The sequence below is a fragment of the Lepisma saccharinum genome, chromosome 8 (assembly GCF_977018435.1).
Source record: "Lepisma saccharinum chromosome 8, izLepSacc3.1, whole genome shotgun sequence".
In the NCBI taxonomy this organism is placed as follows: domain Eukaryota; kingdom Metazoa; phylum Arthropoda; class Insecta; order Zygentoma; family Lepismatidae; genus Lepisma; species Lepisma saccharinum.
Window position 1 is genome coordinate 35,489,194 of NC_139236.1, and position 16,345 is coordinate 35,505,538.

A 16,345-nucleotide genomic window follows, 5' to 3' on the forward strand; every position below is an offset into this window, starting at 1 on the left:
ATGTAGCATGTTCAATTCAGGCAGTAAGTACACTGGAACGGGCCTCATTGGTAGCCTAAAATGTCTTGTTGACATGGAACTCATTGGTAGCCGAAAATGTCCTGTTGACATGTGCTTCATTCCAAATAGTGCATAATTGATGATGATAATTAGAGGCAAAGTAAAAAAAAAAAAAGTAAACATTTTACAGCCCCCTCCCCCAACCACTAGAAAAGGCTAAACATGCATAAATGACAATCTGGCTACACCCCTGGTCACTGACACCATTGGCATCGCAGAAAAAGACAAAGATATCACAAGTGACACTACAGACATTTGTACAATTACAAACTGTAACAATTACCACTTTTTATAGTTGTTAGTGTGGGGAGAGGGGTGTGTCACAATTACACATTTCTCTTTACTTTGCCTGTAACTATAGTCATCATGACTTAATTTACCAAGTTCAGTACAGTACTATTATGAAGTATGATATTCTGGGCAAAACAAGTGGCAACATGACATTTTTGTCTACCATTGAGGTTAATACCAGTATATAGCCTCAACAGTGCACACTACATTGAAAACTCAAACACCTTAGATTGACACTCACATATTTCCAACAAATTTCCCTTTTTTCGTTACATGCACTAATAATAGAATTCTCCTATAGGATTGACTTTTGAATCACACTGTACATATCACATACTTCTTGGAAAGTAATTATATGTAGCTTATAATGTCGAAAGTTCAATGTGAACCTTTCCTCCTGATAAATAATGAAAATGTCTTAGAAAACCACCCAGGTGGTTTTAATGACACATGATTCATCGTTATTGTTTCATAGACCACCCTGGACGATAACCTAATGTGCCACAAATTTCCCAGCATACTTTTATAAAACATTTTGCAATTTGTTTGTGTGTGTGTGTGTGTGTAGGAGCATCTGTGCATGAAGAAATATTAAGCAACAGCAATCTACCCCTCAACAACAAGATAAAATGTGTGGCTCCCCGATGGCACAGTGGTAGTGTCATTGCCTTGTAATCAAGGTGTCCCAGGTTCGATACCCTGTGGAGGCACATAGTGGTTCGGATCACACTTTAAACTGTAGGTCCAGTCCCAATTAGCCTTTCAGTGCATAAAGTGGACTTAAAACAACATCAATCAATCAACAAGATAAAGAAGCATAGTAAGTAATCTGGCAAAAAAAAAAAATCATGTTCACCTTTTATGTCAATTTTATAGTCTCTTAATCAGGATCAAGATGCAGGGTTACTGGTTTCTGATACATATAAACAAGCATGTTTGTGTAAATAATACTTACCACATTGTCATACACTTGAGAGTTATGACACTGAAATCTTTTTTGAGCCATACCAAATTTTACAATGTATAATGGTAAGGGAATGCAATACAATGAATTTAGGGCTGAGCCGATACTAATGTCCATATATCAGTGTTGGTATCCATACCAGCTGATACTATTCCAGCATTTTGTTCTTCCATGAGGGTTCACAAAAACATGGACGTGGCACTTTTGTGGAGTCTTATCATGAAAATTATGTAAAATTTGAAGTTTGTTTTCATTTTGCACGAGTCTTGTGCAAAAAACTGGATTTTAACTGATACCAACAGCAATATAAATTATCTTACCAATTTCCACCGATACCAGTACTTTAACCAGGTTCGATACCCGGTGGAGGCACATAGTGGTTCGGATCCCACTTTAAACTGTATGTCCAGTCCCGATTAGCCTTACTGTGCATAAAGTGGACATAAAACACCAAATCATTCATTCATTCATTGAACATAGTATCAATTTAAACTTGTTCAAAACATTTATTTATATGCTAATTTATGTGCATTCCAATGGTACTGTACCATTTAATTCTACCAGATTTTCTGCTTTAAAATATTCACAAGATCACTTATACATCCCAAAATAAATTTTCGTATTCAATACTGGTGAATTTTGTGTAATTCCCAGAATATTTACTTTGAAAAAATGTTAAGGGTAAGGTAAAGTTCCTCATGCATATACAGGGTTATTCAAAATGATGGATACACTTTCATTCATGTATATTTCCTTGAATATACATTGAATATGAATAATATACATACATGAGAGAAGGGAAGGTCTAAAGTTTCGAATACTACCGCTAGAGTGAAGTTGCGTAACCAACCACTTGAGTGCGCATGCTCGTGCCACCAAGAACCCTTCAGTTCAGTTCCGAGTAAGATGGCCACCGTGCAGCAGAAGGTTTTCTGCATTCTTGAGTTTGGCAAAACTGAATCGGCAACAGCAGTGCAGCGAGCATTCCGTCTTCGATTCGGCATAGAACCACCAATTTGGAGGAGCATATACCGTTGGTTTAACCAATTTTAGCAAACTGGATGTGTCTGCAAAGGAAAAAGCACGGGCCAACCGCGTGTGTCAGAGGAGGATGTGAGACTAATTGAAAGCAGTTTTGTGAGCAGAAAGTCAACTAATGCAGCTAGCAGAGAACTTGGAATACCTCAAGCAACTGTATGGCGAGTTTGAGATGCTGTTTCTCAATGAAGCCCTTCCTCACCGATGGATAGGTCGCATAGGAAATGAAGACCTGGCTCTTCTGTCGTGGCTACTGAGATCTCCTGATCTCACACCATGTGACTTTTTTCCTGTGGGGGTATATCAAACAAGCCGTGTACATACCACGGCTACCACAAACTCTGGGCAACCTGCAGAACCATATCACATCTGCAGTGAATTCAGTTACACAAGAGATGCTTCTTCGTGTGTGGAATGAGTTTGGCTACCGCTTAGATGTTTGTTGAGCAGCAGGCGGCGGCCATATTGAACATCTGTAACCTCTATTGTAAGATTGTAAACTTTAGACTTTCCTCTCTCTCTTGTATGTATATTATTAATATGTAATGTATATTCAAGGAAATATACATGAATGAAAGTGTATCCATCATTTTGAATAACCCTGTATATCACAGTGCCACGAAGGCACATTTAGGGGATGTAGGGGAAGGGTCCCCCCACATATTCTTCATTTTGGCCATTGTGGAGATGATGTTCCAGCCACCTTTATCCCCCAGGTACCAATTGATTTGAAGCTGAGTGAGCTCCAGAGGCGTTTCATGTGGGGACAAGACCACTTAGATCACCCACCGTGGGAATCAAATCCAGGACTCCCACGTGGCAGTCAGATGCCCTACCGACTAAACCACCACGGCTATTAAAATGTTGAGGGTCATTATGCAAACTCTGTGGGACATAAAACATCTGTGGTTAAATTTGAACGAATGCCGATATCGCTTGCATCAGTATTGGCTCAGCCCTAATTACAATCTATTCAAAATGTAATTATAGTTCTAATTGAACATTTGAGAGTGAAGAAAATTACTTATGCTATAATTGCATTGTCACTGCAATGTGATCATACTGATCCTCACCGAAGGTGCAGTAAGGTATCTCAATCGTTTGGTCCCATGATCCTTTGCATACTTTGGTCAAAGCTTGATGCTGATCTAATATTCTCTATCTTTGAATGTGATTTATACCTCAATACATATTATGTGCCTTCATAATGAACTTTTCTTTCTTTTTTTTTTTTCTCTTATAAACTATTGTACCTTTAACAGCAACCTCTTTTGTGAGGCCATTTTTAACCATGAGTAGCTTACCGATTCGAAAATCTATGTATCCTTCCCCTCCTGACATCACTAACATTGAATAAGGCTTCTTGATGCCTAGTGCGTCACTAGTGCTGTTTTCTAGGATTGGAAGTTCAGGGGACGAAGTAGCGGCTGACATTCCAGCAGAACCTGCAAAAATACACAACTTCATTTTGCAACATTTCATACTGTGGTGCAATAGGAAATAAAGAATATGGGAAAATGAATTGAAACTGTTGAATGTGTTGAAATGTAGGGTGGTGAGGTTAAGGGTGTTCATGTAGAGAGGTTAATGAATGAGGGTTTTAGGAGGAACATTGTTTCCACTACAATGCAGGTAAATATTCTCCTAAACTAGCATCAAAATCTGTGTTTGTTTGGAATGGGCTCTCACTTCTTAAAAAGGTCAACAATGCTTGTTCATTTGATTTCCTTAGGATGAACAACCATGAGACATTTCTCACTCATAATGTAAAAAACAAATATGTAAACTTCAAACATTGAAAGCTAACGCCAATTTAACATAGCTGTTAACCTAAGGACACTTAAATAAAATGCAACTTACACCACATGCCATAATTTCACTAAGTAGCAGAACATAAAAAGGTCCAGCTGTACTCTTATTTTACTGAAGGTTTTGCCACATATGTGGCTTTCAGGAGTCATGATAGGAATCAATTCGGGTGCCTAGTTGACAAGGATTAAAGACTGCCACACTTCCTGTTGGCTGTTTGTTTACTGTGAAATGGCTGTCATTTGTTTATCTGGATTCCAAACAAAAACAGTGGATGTTTTGTTGGTAGTCGTTTTCAATAATAATTGCCATCCTTTATCCGAAAATCCTGTACGTTCATTTAATTTTCTGATGTTATTAAGAAGGCAAATTACTTTTTTGCGTTAAGTTCAATTGGTCATTTTGCACGAAAAAAAATCTGGATTGTAACACTCGTTAACTTTCAACGGGATCAGGGATCATTACAACGCAGAAGTGTCCTTGATTGTACGTACCAGCTGTTCTCACAAAGTTAAAATAACATTTCCTACTTAATATTGCATCTGTAGAATATTGGTTTACCACATCTGTAAATTTTATATAAGTACTTTTTAAATATCAGTAAAATTTTTCATGTTTGAATGAATGAAAGTGTAAAATTTATGGGTGCATCAACATATAAATGACATATCTAAAAGCTTTACCCGATTTTTTTTTTCATTCCTATTTTCCTTGCATTTCATCTTATTTTACATTATTTCTCCGCCTGTACAGTACTTACAACAGTGAGGATAGGATGAATGATAAAGATGAAATTTGTGAGGGAATGTGTACAGAGGAATGCCAAATACCTCTGACATGAGACTGATGTAACTACTATTAACATGGTCACCACCAAGGTAACGTCATGCTCATTTACAAGGAGTTAACCTAAAGAAAAACAAAAAATATGGCAGCAGTACCTGGAACCGCAACAAAGAACTTGACAGCATCTCTGTGACCGTGGAAAGACAGCTGGGCCTGAGCCATAGAACAGTAAGGAACAAAACTGCCTGGAGTTATCTTGTTCTTGTTATCTGAATAGACACGAACCACGCCACCTGGTACCCTCTGATTTGAACCTGGAGTTGTGTTACCACTTTGTCTAGCGCCTGCATCTAAAAAAGACAATGGAAATATTATAAAGCATAATATTATGTGATTCATGCTAGGAGTAAGTTGAATCCACAATGATATTCTGTGGTTACAAATTCACAAACTGATTCATGTTTTGAAGAAATTTAAGGACTCGAACATGCCGTTGCTGCTGCTAACTGTGCTACTGCACCAGCCCAGGGTTTTGCCTAATTTTTCGCATCTGCCGTTTGACCTGCGTGGAATTGTGTGTCAACTGCAACGGAATCTGTTGCCTTTGAAACACTGATGACCTCGATGATGCCAAGTTATAAGGTGATTCATATTTGTCATACGCATCAACAAACCAAGTGTAAAAGGAAAATTATTACACATTATGAAACTTAAAAACGATGGTTAGTAAAGGTGTACACTGGGTGTCTCCCTCAAATTATCTGTTATACCTTTCCCCTCTTCTCACTTAAAATGAAAAGTGAAACAAAAGATTGAATAATTTATAAGGGAGATAGGATTATTTTTCTAAGACAGTGCAGTTCACACTTGGAGGCTCTGGGAATAAAAGAAAGGATGAATCACTGAAAGTTTGAGGGGCTATAAAAATGAAACCATACAAGTTAGAGACAAAAAAAATAAAAAATATGTGGTTTCTCACCACCATGGAAGGATTAAATGTGCCAAGTTTCATCAAAATCTGAGAGCATTGGTTCCCAAACCCCATTTTTTTTGTTCAATTGACATGGACTGACCCAAATATCAAATACAAATAAGTTTTCAGTAAGTTATATCACATTTACTTGATTGTTTTATGTTGTTTTTTTTAATTCGCCTAGCAGAAAGATTAATTATCGTAGAATTTTGGAAATCATTGTCACACGAAATTTGAACCAGCCGAGCACTGTTTGGATTCGAAAAAAAAAAGTTATTTAAGTTGGAAAAAAAACAACTTAGAAAAACTTATGCAAGCATGTGCGCTTCCCATGGACAAGGTATTCTCCGTTGACAAGCGACAGTGAGTATCGTAGACTAGTGGGAATAATGTAGAAGTAAATCGGAACCTTAGTAGAGTGCATTTAGGGACTATATTTTAATGCTAAGAGAATCAAACCTGACCTGCTAACCTAACAACGAAAGCATATAGCTATTGAACAAAATCTTAAGTAATCGCTAAAACTCCACAGTATGTGTTAACAGACGTAAATCGAAATCTAACCATGTACAAATTGCATTTGTAGCATGATGAAATTGCAATAAAACATAAGGAACTTGGGCCCAAAGATCAAAAGGAACTGTCAGATATATTATTGTATTTACTTGAGTACACTGTACACTTCTTTTTTGGACTAAGAATGTGGTGCAAAATGAGGGTGCATGGCTTAGATGAGAATAAAAGCTCTAACTAGATCAAAACACCATTTATCCTACATAGGTATGCAAACCTGACGAGTTCTTCTTGTGATGGTGTAGACAGAAAGCAAATACAATGCGAAAACATTTGAATGTGTACTATAATACATGTATGAAGTGCAAAATCATAAAAAAAAAGGGTTGTGGTTTAATTGCCAGTTATGTGTATGATGTTTGCTTTTCCTTCATCCCATACCCTCCACTGACTTCACCTGAATTGAAGTGACAATTCTAATTCATAATAATCCTGTTTGTATTGAGACAGACAGGGGGGAGAGGTTTGTGAAAACCAGTGATGTATATTAAAATTCATGGCAGAAAACTTCTGCCACAAAACTACAAAACTGGTTGTGCCACAGCCTAAAAATAGTATATTCCCTCAATTTCATTCATAAAAAATACACGTATTTGAAATGCTGGATACTCAAGTAAATGTGGTATAGCTAGAGGCACATATTTTTGGTAAATAAAAAAGCAAAATTTCGGTACAAAAACTGAGTCAATTTCGAGTTCAAAAGCGGTAAATAAAATAAAATATCGGTGTTATAGTGGTGAAAAAAATGGATGAAAAGTGGTATATAAAAAGACATATTGGTTTTAAAATTGTGAATATAATCCTAAATTTGATTTAAAAACTACACTTATTCCACAGAATTAACATATCACTTCTAATAGCATATTTATGTAGTTATCAGAGTATTAAGTTTATTTCTGTGTAAAGGAGTCCATTTTTGCTTCTCCAATATTAACAGCAGAATTAATCAATTTTCCGGGAATTGCATAACTCTCAGGATAATTCAGACCTCAGAAGGTGTCGCGTCGGTGAATAAACCCTAAATTTCGTGTTTAAGAGTTAATTTCGCTTTTTGCAGTTCATTTCGCATTATTTCGTGACAAAATATGGTCACAAAATGCACCTCACACCTTTCAAAGACATGAAAAATTAACACTACAATGTGTTTTTTCAAATTTCATTTTTTCGTCAAAAACGAAATATGCATGCCCCTAGGTATAGCTTACTGAAAAGTTATTTGATATTTGTAACTCTCCCAGGAATTGAACCTCACTGGTAGAGCATTGGCAAAGAAAATGCCAAAGACCTATGTTTGAGACCTGGCAGATGCACAATTTTCACTTTTCAGTGAGTTATAATATATTCTTTGTGTGAAATTTCAGATTCTGAAATGTGTTCACATTACGACACAAATACAGACAGACTTTGCTTGCTGTAAACACAAAAACATTCTACTGCCTTTCTGTACACACAAAAACATTCTACTGTTATTCTATCTACATGTTTGTAATATTTCACTAGAAAAGAAAGCTCTGACATTATTGCATCTAATATATTACACATCCCCTGCCTTCTATTAAATCAAGTAAATTTCTACTTATTTTTTTAATGCTCAAAGGAATTAACTTAACATCCGTACGTGATAATTTCACAAAGTAAAAAAGACTATGATGTAAAATTTTACTTACAAAAATTAGGGTTGAATTCAGTTGTTCCTTCGATGCATTAACAGAAACATGAAAAGAATCACTATGTGCTCTTGGAGAAGCAAATGCACACACACATTGTACAAACAATATTTCCGACACATGCTGAAAGTGTCATGCTCTTACCTTAAATCTACTCAGCAGAACCAAACAATGCTTTTTTAGCTCTGGTGTGGATTTTGCTCCACTACCCCATTTCTTTTATTGCAGGAACATGGACAAAAACAAACTTATGAAATATTCAATAATTTTTATCTTCTGTTTAATGTGATTAGAAGTTTTTAGCTCGTTATTAGATGGTTTAAGGGCATGCGGGACAGTCTCCGCCCAGCTTTTCCCTCAGTCAGTGTTGCTAACTTAGCTCTCTTGGAGCCAGATCTGGCTCTTTCGTGCACTCGTTTGCCTGTGAACTGGGGTGCCTGCCCCATGCCTCACTATGATACCATTAATGGTTCCGGCCCACATAGACCAACTTTTGCCATGATTATACATTTTGCACATGACGTGATATTGTTATATTGCCTGCATCCCCCTATCCCCTCTTATATCCCCAGCTACTTTTTTTTATAGTGCCGTGTCGACGTGAAATTGGCATCATGGAATCCTTTATTTTTGATTTCGTACGACCATGAGATGGGTGATGCCGCCAGATCTAGATGGTGAAAACTAAGAAAAAATTGTTATCAATTTTGAGTTAATGGTAATAGCAGCACCCTGCCCCTTTGACAACTAACATTACTCTAGGAAGCACTTCGTACATCTAGCTCCTTCAAAGTAAGTTTTAACTCCACTTAAGGTGAAATTTTGCTCTTTTATGGGCACCAGGTTTGGCAACATGGCCAGGAGGCAAGGAGAAATGCATTGGGCATATGGGAGTATTTTTTGATTTGTTATTTTGAGAATATCAAACTTCCGGTGGAATAGAAAATGATATCAACGGGAAGAGGGCAGTTTGAAGAAGTAATTGCCCAGCAGAAAAGTCAAAACTCCCTTTTGATTAGCCGTAACTTGATGTTGAAGTTGATTCCACATAAGGAATACATGGGGTTCAGAAAATTCTTATTCGTCATATATTTTACAGGTCGTATCTAGCTTAATAATCAACTTTGAAAAATGCTTCGACCTGCCACATGTGGAGAAATTTATACTCTCTTGTATGTTTTTCATCAGCATTGCCCATTCAGACGATATTCAAATAAATGCACACATGGTGTGTAACTGTATCTCCTCGCCTTAAGGTGCATCCACAAATCTATTACTATTACTGATAACTAACACACACAGTTTTACTAGAATTTGTGCAATTTTCAATTTTGCTGATAGAGTATGATACAAAATTTCCCAATATAAAAGCCAAGATTTCATGTAGAAACTGAGTGATTCATTCAATCTGCTGGGTTTTGCCTTATAACATTAAATTGGATAATTATAAGATTATATTATATAGTAAATTGGCTCAAATTGAAAAAAAAAAAATATTTACAGGAACATTGGACTGATAAAATTATGGACAATTTTACTGATCTTTTATATATACCGGGTGAGTCTTTTAGCTTGACACAACGAAATCTCGAAAAGTACGCATCTGATCAAAAAAGAGTTCTGAATGAAATTTGTTCGTCACGAAGGGGCTCATCCAATGATGCCAAACTCCACCCCCCATCCCACCTCCTGGGGGTGGGGCGAGGGGCAACTTTAAAATCTCAAATGGGAATCCCCATTTTATATTGCAGATTCAGATTCTCCAGACAAAAATATGTAGGTTTTGTCTTAAACGTGTTTGTGGATTTGTGATAGATGGCGCTGTAATCGCAAAAATGAAATATTGCGGAAATGGTAAAAAATGCACTTTTTATCGCAAATGACGTGAAGCATGTTGAATTTTTATAAGAAACTGCATTTAGCATAACCCAGGAACAACGACGTGGACGTAGCAGTATTTTGTTCCCATCGGGGTGCTTTTTTAAGGTGAGTCCCCTCGCCTCTCACCATTGGGGTGCTTGGTTTTAATAATCATTTTACAATAAGTGCTCGAAAATGTCACCACCCACTTCGATACACTGATTTATCTGCACTTGGAATGATTGGACACAACTGAGAAGCGTGCCCGGTGTAATCTTTAGACATGCATTGGTGATTCGCTCAATCATGTTCTCACGCGTTGTTGGCAGTTCATGATAAACTTCACTCTACACATAGCCCCACAAACAAAAGTCAGGCGAAGTAAGATCTGGCGATCTTGCAGGCCAAGAAACTGGACCACCTCTTCCGATCCACCGATGGTTGTACACGCGATCTAATACTTCCCGTGCTGCAATGTGCTGGACAACCATCATGTTGAAACCACATTGTTTGTCGCACGTCTAAGGAAAGGTCTGCAAGCTATACTGGAAGTTTAGCAAGAAGTTTTGATATTTCTCACCATTTAAGTTCCCATCGATAAAATATGGACCAATAAGTTTATCACCAATTATTCCACACCAAACATTTACATTCCAAGGGCGCTGATGTTCAACTTGGCGTAACCAATGCGGGTTTTCGACACTCCAATAATGCATGTTGTGTCGATTAATCGTACCGTGGTTTGTAAAAGTCGACTGGTCAGGGAACAAAACTCGAGTAAAGAAATTGGGGTCTCCTTGTATTTGCTGAAGTGCCCATTGACAGAATATTACTCGGTTCTGAAAATCATCGCCATGAAGTTCTTGATGCAACGAAACATGAAACGGATGGTATTTTCTACGCTTCAGTATTTGGCACACAGTAGTACTAACGTGGGGGTTATGAGCCACTGCAGCTAATACCGCAATCTCATTATTTTCTCCAGCAATTGTTTTTCGGCGATTCTTTTTTTTTTGGTTGTACAGTTCCCTCGGTGGAGAACTGTTGAACAACTCTGCGAAAAGAAGCGTGCGATCGCACCCGGTCTGGAAAACGTTGAGCATAAAGAATCACAGCATCATTGATATTCCTGCAGCTTTCTCCATAAATGTACACGATTTCAATTTTCTCTTGCACCGTTATAGCCTGCATTATAACCATTTATGGAGTCAAGAAAGAAAAACACTACTTCCGTCCTCTTCTTCAGGCTTCGTTACAGATTATGCCGTGTCTGTTTGACTAGGAAACAAGGACAAATGGTCTTTAGGAGAAAACATGCTGTCTTGAAACATGCTCGGCAATCTGTTCAAAACGTTGTTAACCACTTAGAAAACTGTAAAACGTTGAAGATTTCAATGCTCTGTAAAAAACTTTGACCATGTGAAAATAAACAATCTCACTTCCGCTGCATGGATCGTCGAGTTAGTCGTCTTCACAGCTAATGTTGTGCTGTTGATGCGCTGCTGATGTGCTGCCAATGGTTGGTACTGGCCCCACCCACTTGCTTCCTCCCTCCCCCCTCCTTTTCCACGCTACTCCTGCATTATTACGTCATCTCTCAGCCTTGGAACTCCTCTATCATCATGAATGCTCGTGTCATTTCTTTTGTTACATTAAAGCCTATTTGTTTTTATCTTCTTCCATTTTTTTAACATATTTGCCCATCTTTCCTCTACATTCCCTTTCTTCAACGTTTTACAGTTTTATAATTAGTTAACCTTGTTTTTAACAGATTACTGAGCATGTTTCAGGACCGCATGTTTTATCTTACAAACCATTACACCTTGTTTCCTGGTCAAACAGATACGTCATAATCTGCCACGAAGCCTGACGAAGAGGACAGTGTATTTCTTGAGAATTGCGCCAAATCTTACTTTTTGCGATTACAGCGCCAGCTATCACAAATCCAAAAAACAGTTTCAGACAAAGCATACGTATTTTTGTCTGGAAAATCCGAATCTGCAATAAAAAATGGGGGTTCCCATTTGAGATTTTACAGTTGCCCCTCACCCCACCCCAGAAGGTGGGGTCGGGGGGTGGAGTTTGGCATTATTGGATGAGCCCCTTCAAGACGAACAAATTTCATTCAGAACTTTTATTTTGATCAGATGTATACTTTTCGAGATATTTCGTTGTGTCAAGCTAAAAAACTCACCCGGTATATGTAAAGCCTGTAGTTGAATGCAAAAATTCTGCTATTTCATTATTTGATCATGAATATATGAGGAGCATACTGAAAGTAATAAGCAACAATTTTTCAAAAATCAGAATCCATCAATACATGCAAATGAAGTAAATCATCACAAAATACAGACTTTATTGAATGTGTCGAGATAGTGTGATGTCATTAGCTTTGATCACATGAGCGGTGTAGGTTGTTTAAAAATGGCTGACAGTGATGTTTCGTTTCGACAACATGCAGTGATTGAATTCCTTCTTAAAGAGGGAATTCCTGCTACTGAAATTCAGAATAGACTTCAGCATCAATATGGAGATGTATGAATGGATGCTAGCAGTGTTAGAAGATGGGTAAAACATTTTAAAGATGGAAACACGAGCATCAAAGATCAGCCTCGGAGTGGGCACCCACAAACTGCCTCCACGGAATGCAACATGGAAAGAGTTGGCAACATCAATAAAGAAGTGTATAGTATACTTCGCAACATCTTATTTGACCGCCCTAAGTCCGGAATTCGTAAATATGGCAGCATAGCGCTTCAGAGCCAACTAAGAGTAGCCAACTTTGCAACATTTCTTCTTCTTGAATGAAAACGCTCGTGATTTTTTTTCATTCTTTCACATTCCATAAGGTAAAGATACCCTAAAGCAGTAATAAAATATATGAGTAGACAAAAAAATGTTAAGTAGAAATACGAATGTTGAAAATATTTCAAGATTCTTCGTTCTGAATTTGAAAATAGGAAAATGTATGTGCATTGTGAAACACTGAACAGGTTCTCATCCACCTGGAAAGAATTGCGGTCACATTTGAATGCAAGAAGGCAAACTTATGATGATTTTATACGAAATGTTTAGTAAAGATACCTTGCTCAACACCAAACGATTCTGCAAAGTGTGTCTTTTCCTTGGTTCTTGGCGAAAAATGGTTCGAAACTCCGGCACAATGTTGCTTCAACTGAGATTAACGTGTTTTACTGAACTTTCTGTTAGCAATCTCCTGGAGTAGTTGGTTACATGAAAGCACTTTGGTTTTTTACTGTTTTCGTCACGATCGAAACATCGTAGGTTCAAATCCCACCCTTTCCTTATTATTTTTCCTTTTTATTTACCGAGTATGAAGTGTTCGAATAACGTAATATAATATTATATGATATTACTGTAAATATTTATGCGATGCATGCTCAGGGGCAGCGATTGGGTTTCAAAAATGAGGGGAAAGGGGGGGGGAGGGCAAGGACAGTTTCTTTCCCTTGGTAGATAATGTTTAGCATAGTGCTGGGTCATCTGCCCCTCCACACTCCCTAATCGTCGCCACTGTGCATGCCTCAAGTAATGCTTCTACTAATGTTTTTAATCTTTCAGTGATTGGCAGGATTTTAGGAAATACTTTTCCTTTCATTCAGCTGTTATAAGTTAACACATATTAAGAACTTAGATGTCAACTTTCTGCATCCGGAAATGCTGGACATAAATATCAATGGAAATATCCAAGAAACGTAGATAAGCATTCTCGTCCAAAGCTGTATACTTCCCGAAAAAGATTTTGCAAAGAAATAGGTTTGAACCCATGACCTTCCATTCCATAAGCAAACGATCCCCCTACACCACATGGTTCACGTTATTTTATGAACTCGGTTCGGATCCCACTTTAAACTGTAGGTCCAGTCCCGATTAGCCTTACTATGCATAAAGTTGACTTAAAACACCAAATCAACCAATTCATCTCCTTTCAGAGTGGGCCTTCTATGATACTGTAGTCAGCCAGCATCCAAATACAGTTCTGCTTCGCGTATACCAGAGTGTAATTGCATTTAATATTGTGACTAATTTTACTTTAAAACTACAGATTAAAGCGATAATAGTGTCCAGAAAAAGAACCTCAAAGTAGATCTTCACACAAAGTATTCTAATCCATTGCCAAACATTTCAGTTAAGAATAATATTATGCTCTTCCATTGACCGTATTTTCGATTCATGGTGAATTTGCTAAAAGAACCATGTCAAGAAATCTAAATATGTAAGTTTTACTAGGAAATGCATTTAAAATGCACGAAACAACAGGGGAGGAGAAAAATAAACCTCAAAAATAAGTAAAAATGCAACAAAAACTGTTAAAAAATACTGACATATAAACTAATAGCCAAAACAGGCCGAATAATGCAAAAAAAAAATGTAAAATAGAAAGTGTTTTCCGGCTCTAATTGAAGGGAAATGGACATGGTGTCAGGTTTAGCATTGTTTTTAAGGGTCAGAAAAAAAGTAGTTTTTTCATCAACTTCCGGACCCTAATTAGTAATTATGACCATTGAAAAAGTTGGAGGTAGCTTACTTAAAATTTTCTTGCTGAGGGATCGTATCGTCCCATATCTTCACTTCATAATAAAGAAAAACATCAAGTTCATATTTCGAAAATGACTTGTAGTTTTCCACCACGATAATATGATTTTCATAGTTTGAAGTTCGTTAGTATTATCCTGCAAGGTTTCCATTGTTTTAATTTCACAAATATTTTATATTTCATACGTTGAATATCCCTTTCCTCTCTCTTTTCATACAGTCTTTGGAAAAAATCTGAAGTTTCTTGTCAAACGGGGTCTGGTTCAAATTACTTTTCGCTCTCCTGTTCCTACTTTAAACAAACAACAAAATACTTCGTAACTAAACGATTGCTTGTTCAAAACACGTAATTTTTACACAATTTACAAAATATGACAAAACGCCAATAGACATGTTCATAATTTTTCCCTTTCAGCGTTTCTCGATTTTATCTGAATTAGTTTCCTCATGAAAATTGCCATGAGGAAATTATAGATATGACATTATGTGTGAATTGGTTCTTCAAACTGGTAACAAATTTTATCATGAGCTACATGGAGAAGAGGTAGCGTGCTTGATTCTTACGAGTGAGGTCGTAGGTTCGATTCTCCACCTAGGCAGGATTTTTTTGAGGGGTATATCGTTGGGTGTAAAGTTTATCCACCGTGCTAAGAAGTTAACATTGGTCTCTGTATTTCACGAGAGGAAAGGAAATAGTAAGAGAAAGTTATTTCGATGATAGGAGGAAGTCACATGACACGTGGAATGCACAGAATCAAGTTACATAGAGCTAAGTCTGTAATGGTGGTTTCGAATATTGCAAAGTTAGTGCGGAAAGTTTGTTATATCTGATACCCATATTTTCTGTTCAAAGAAGACAAACATTTTAGATACAAAGCAGTGAGGAATTAACGATCATTATAAGGTTTTGAATTTTTTGTTTGTCACTCACTATATAAATACTTATTAGTAGTTTCTTATCGAATCGGCCTTCGCCGCAATAACAATTTATTTATGTTAATTAGCGATTCGCTATTAGTTTCAGACGCATGGTAAGATGGTGGTGAGGGGATTGACAACAGTCATTACGAAGGAATGGACATAAAATTACCAATCTTAGCAATTTGAACTCATTAAACGCTCTCCTTCGCTACAGTACTGCACTACATCACTACTTAACATAACTGTATATCTTTTATTAGTATATCGAAATCAAATAATCAATATTTTAGGTGTCAGTGAAGAACGAACAATACATAACTTAAATAACATTACATTTTGCATCCTGAATACATATATGTGATTTGTGAATTAATCATGATGTGTGTGTTAACACAACATATGAACAATAAATCCTGGAAATCTCCAACTTCTAAGGGGAAATATGCGCAGAAGGGACGTTCCTCAAGTGTGCATCCAATTCATTTTTTAAATATTCTAATATCAAAGGTATCTGTTCAGCAAACAAAAAAAGAAAGAGGAGAGGGTGGGATTTGAACCCGGGACCTTTCACGCTTGATGAAAAGTAAATATAGCAGCACCTAACCAACTGCTCTATGTTAACTTGATGAAGTTATACCCTTAAAAGCATGTTGACGTTTATGAAGACTCCCACCTTCCTGTGTTCCAAGCACATTTTCTCGACAAGTCGTGTAAAATATGTGTTTTTGAGAACTGTTCGATATTATGCAAGGTATTGTAAATAAAATGTTGCATAAACTCCTCACAAATTTGCTTCTTTCTGCACAAACTTGATGGCAATTTCATCCACGTGGAGAAAAACTCTAT

General features: G+C 37.0%; 1 protein-coding gene across 14 annotated transcripts in view; it reads right to left on the bottom strand.

Moving 5' to 3' along the window:
- Positions 1–16,345, bottom strand: part of syd (JNK-interacting protein syd) — a 137,023-nt gene that overhangs the window by 10,880 nt on the left and 109,798 nt on the right. For 12 of the 14 annotated variants that reach the window (XM_083126481.1, XM_083126488.1, XM_083126490.1 and 9 more), the window contains 3 exons: positions 8,162–8,188; positions 5,104–5,298; positions 3,658–3,798 (listed from right to left, as the gene is read on the bottom strand). In XM_083126481.1, the coding sequence (XP_082982607.1) occupies positions 3,658–3,798; positions 5,104–5,298; positions 8,162–8,188 (363 nt within the window). The remainder of the gene's footprint in view (positions 1–3,657; positions 3,799–5,103; positions 5,299–8,161; positions 8,189–16,345) is intronic. The other 2 variants (XM_083126487.1, XM_083126494.1) reach the window with 1 other exon arrangement.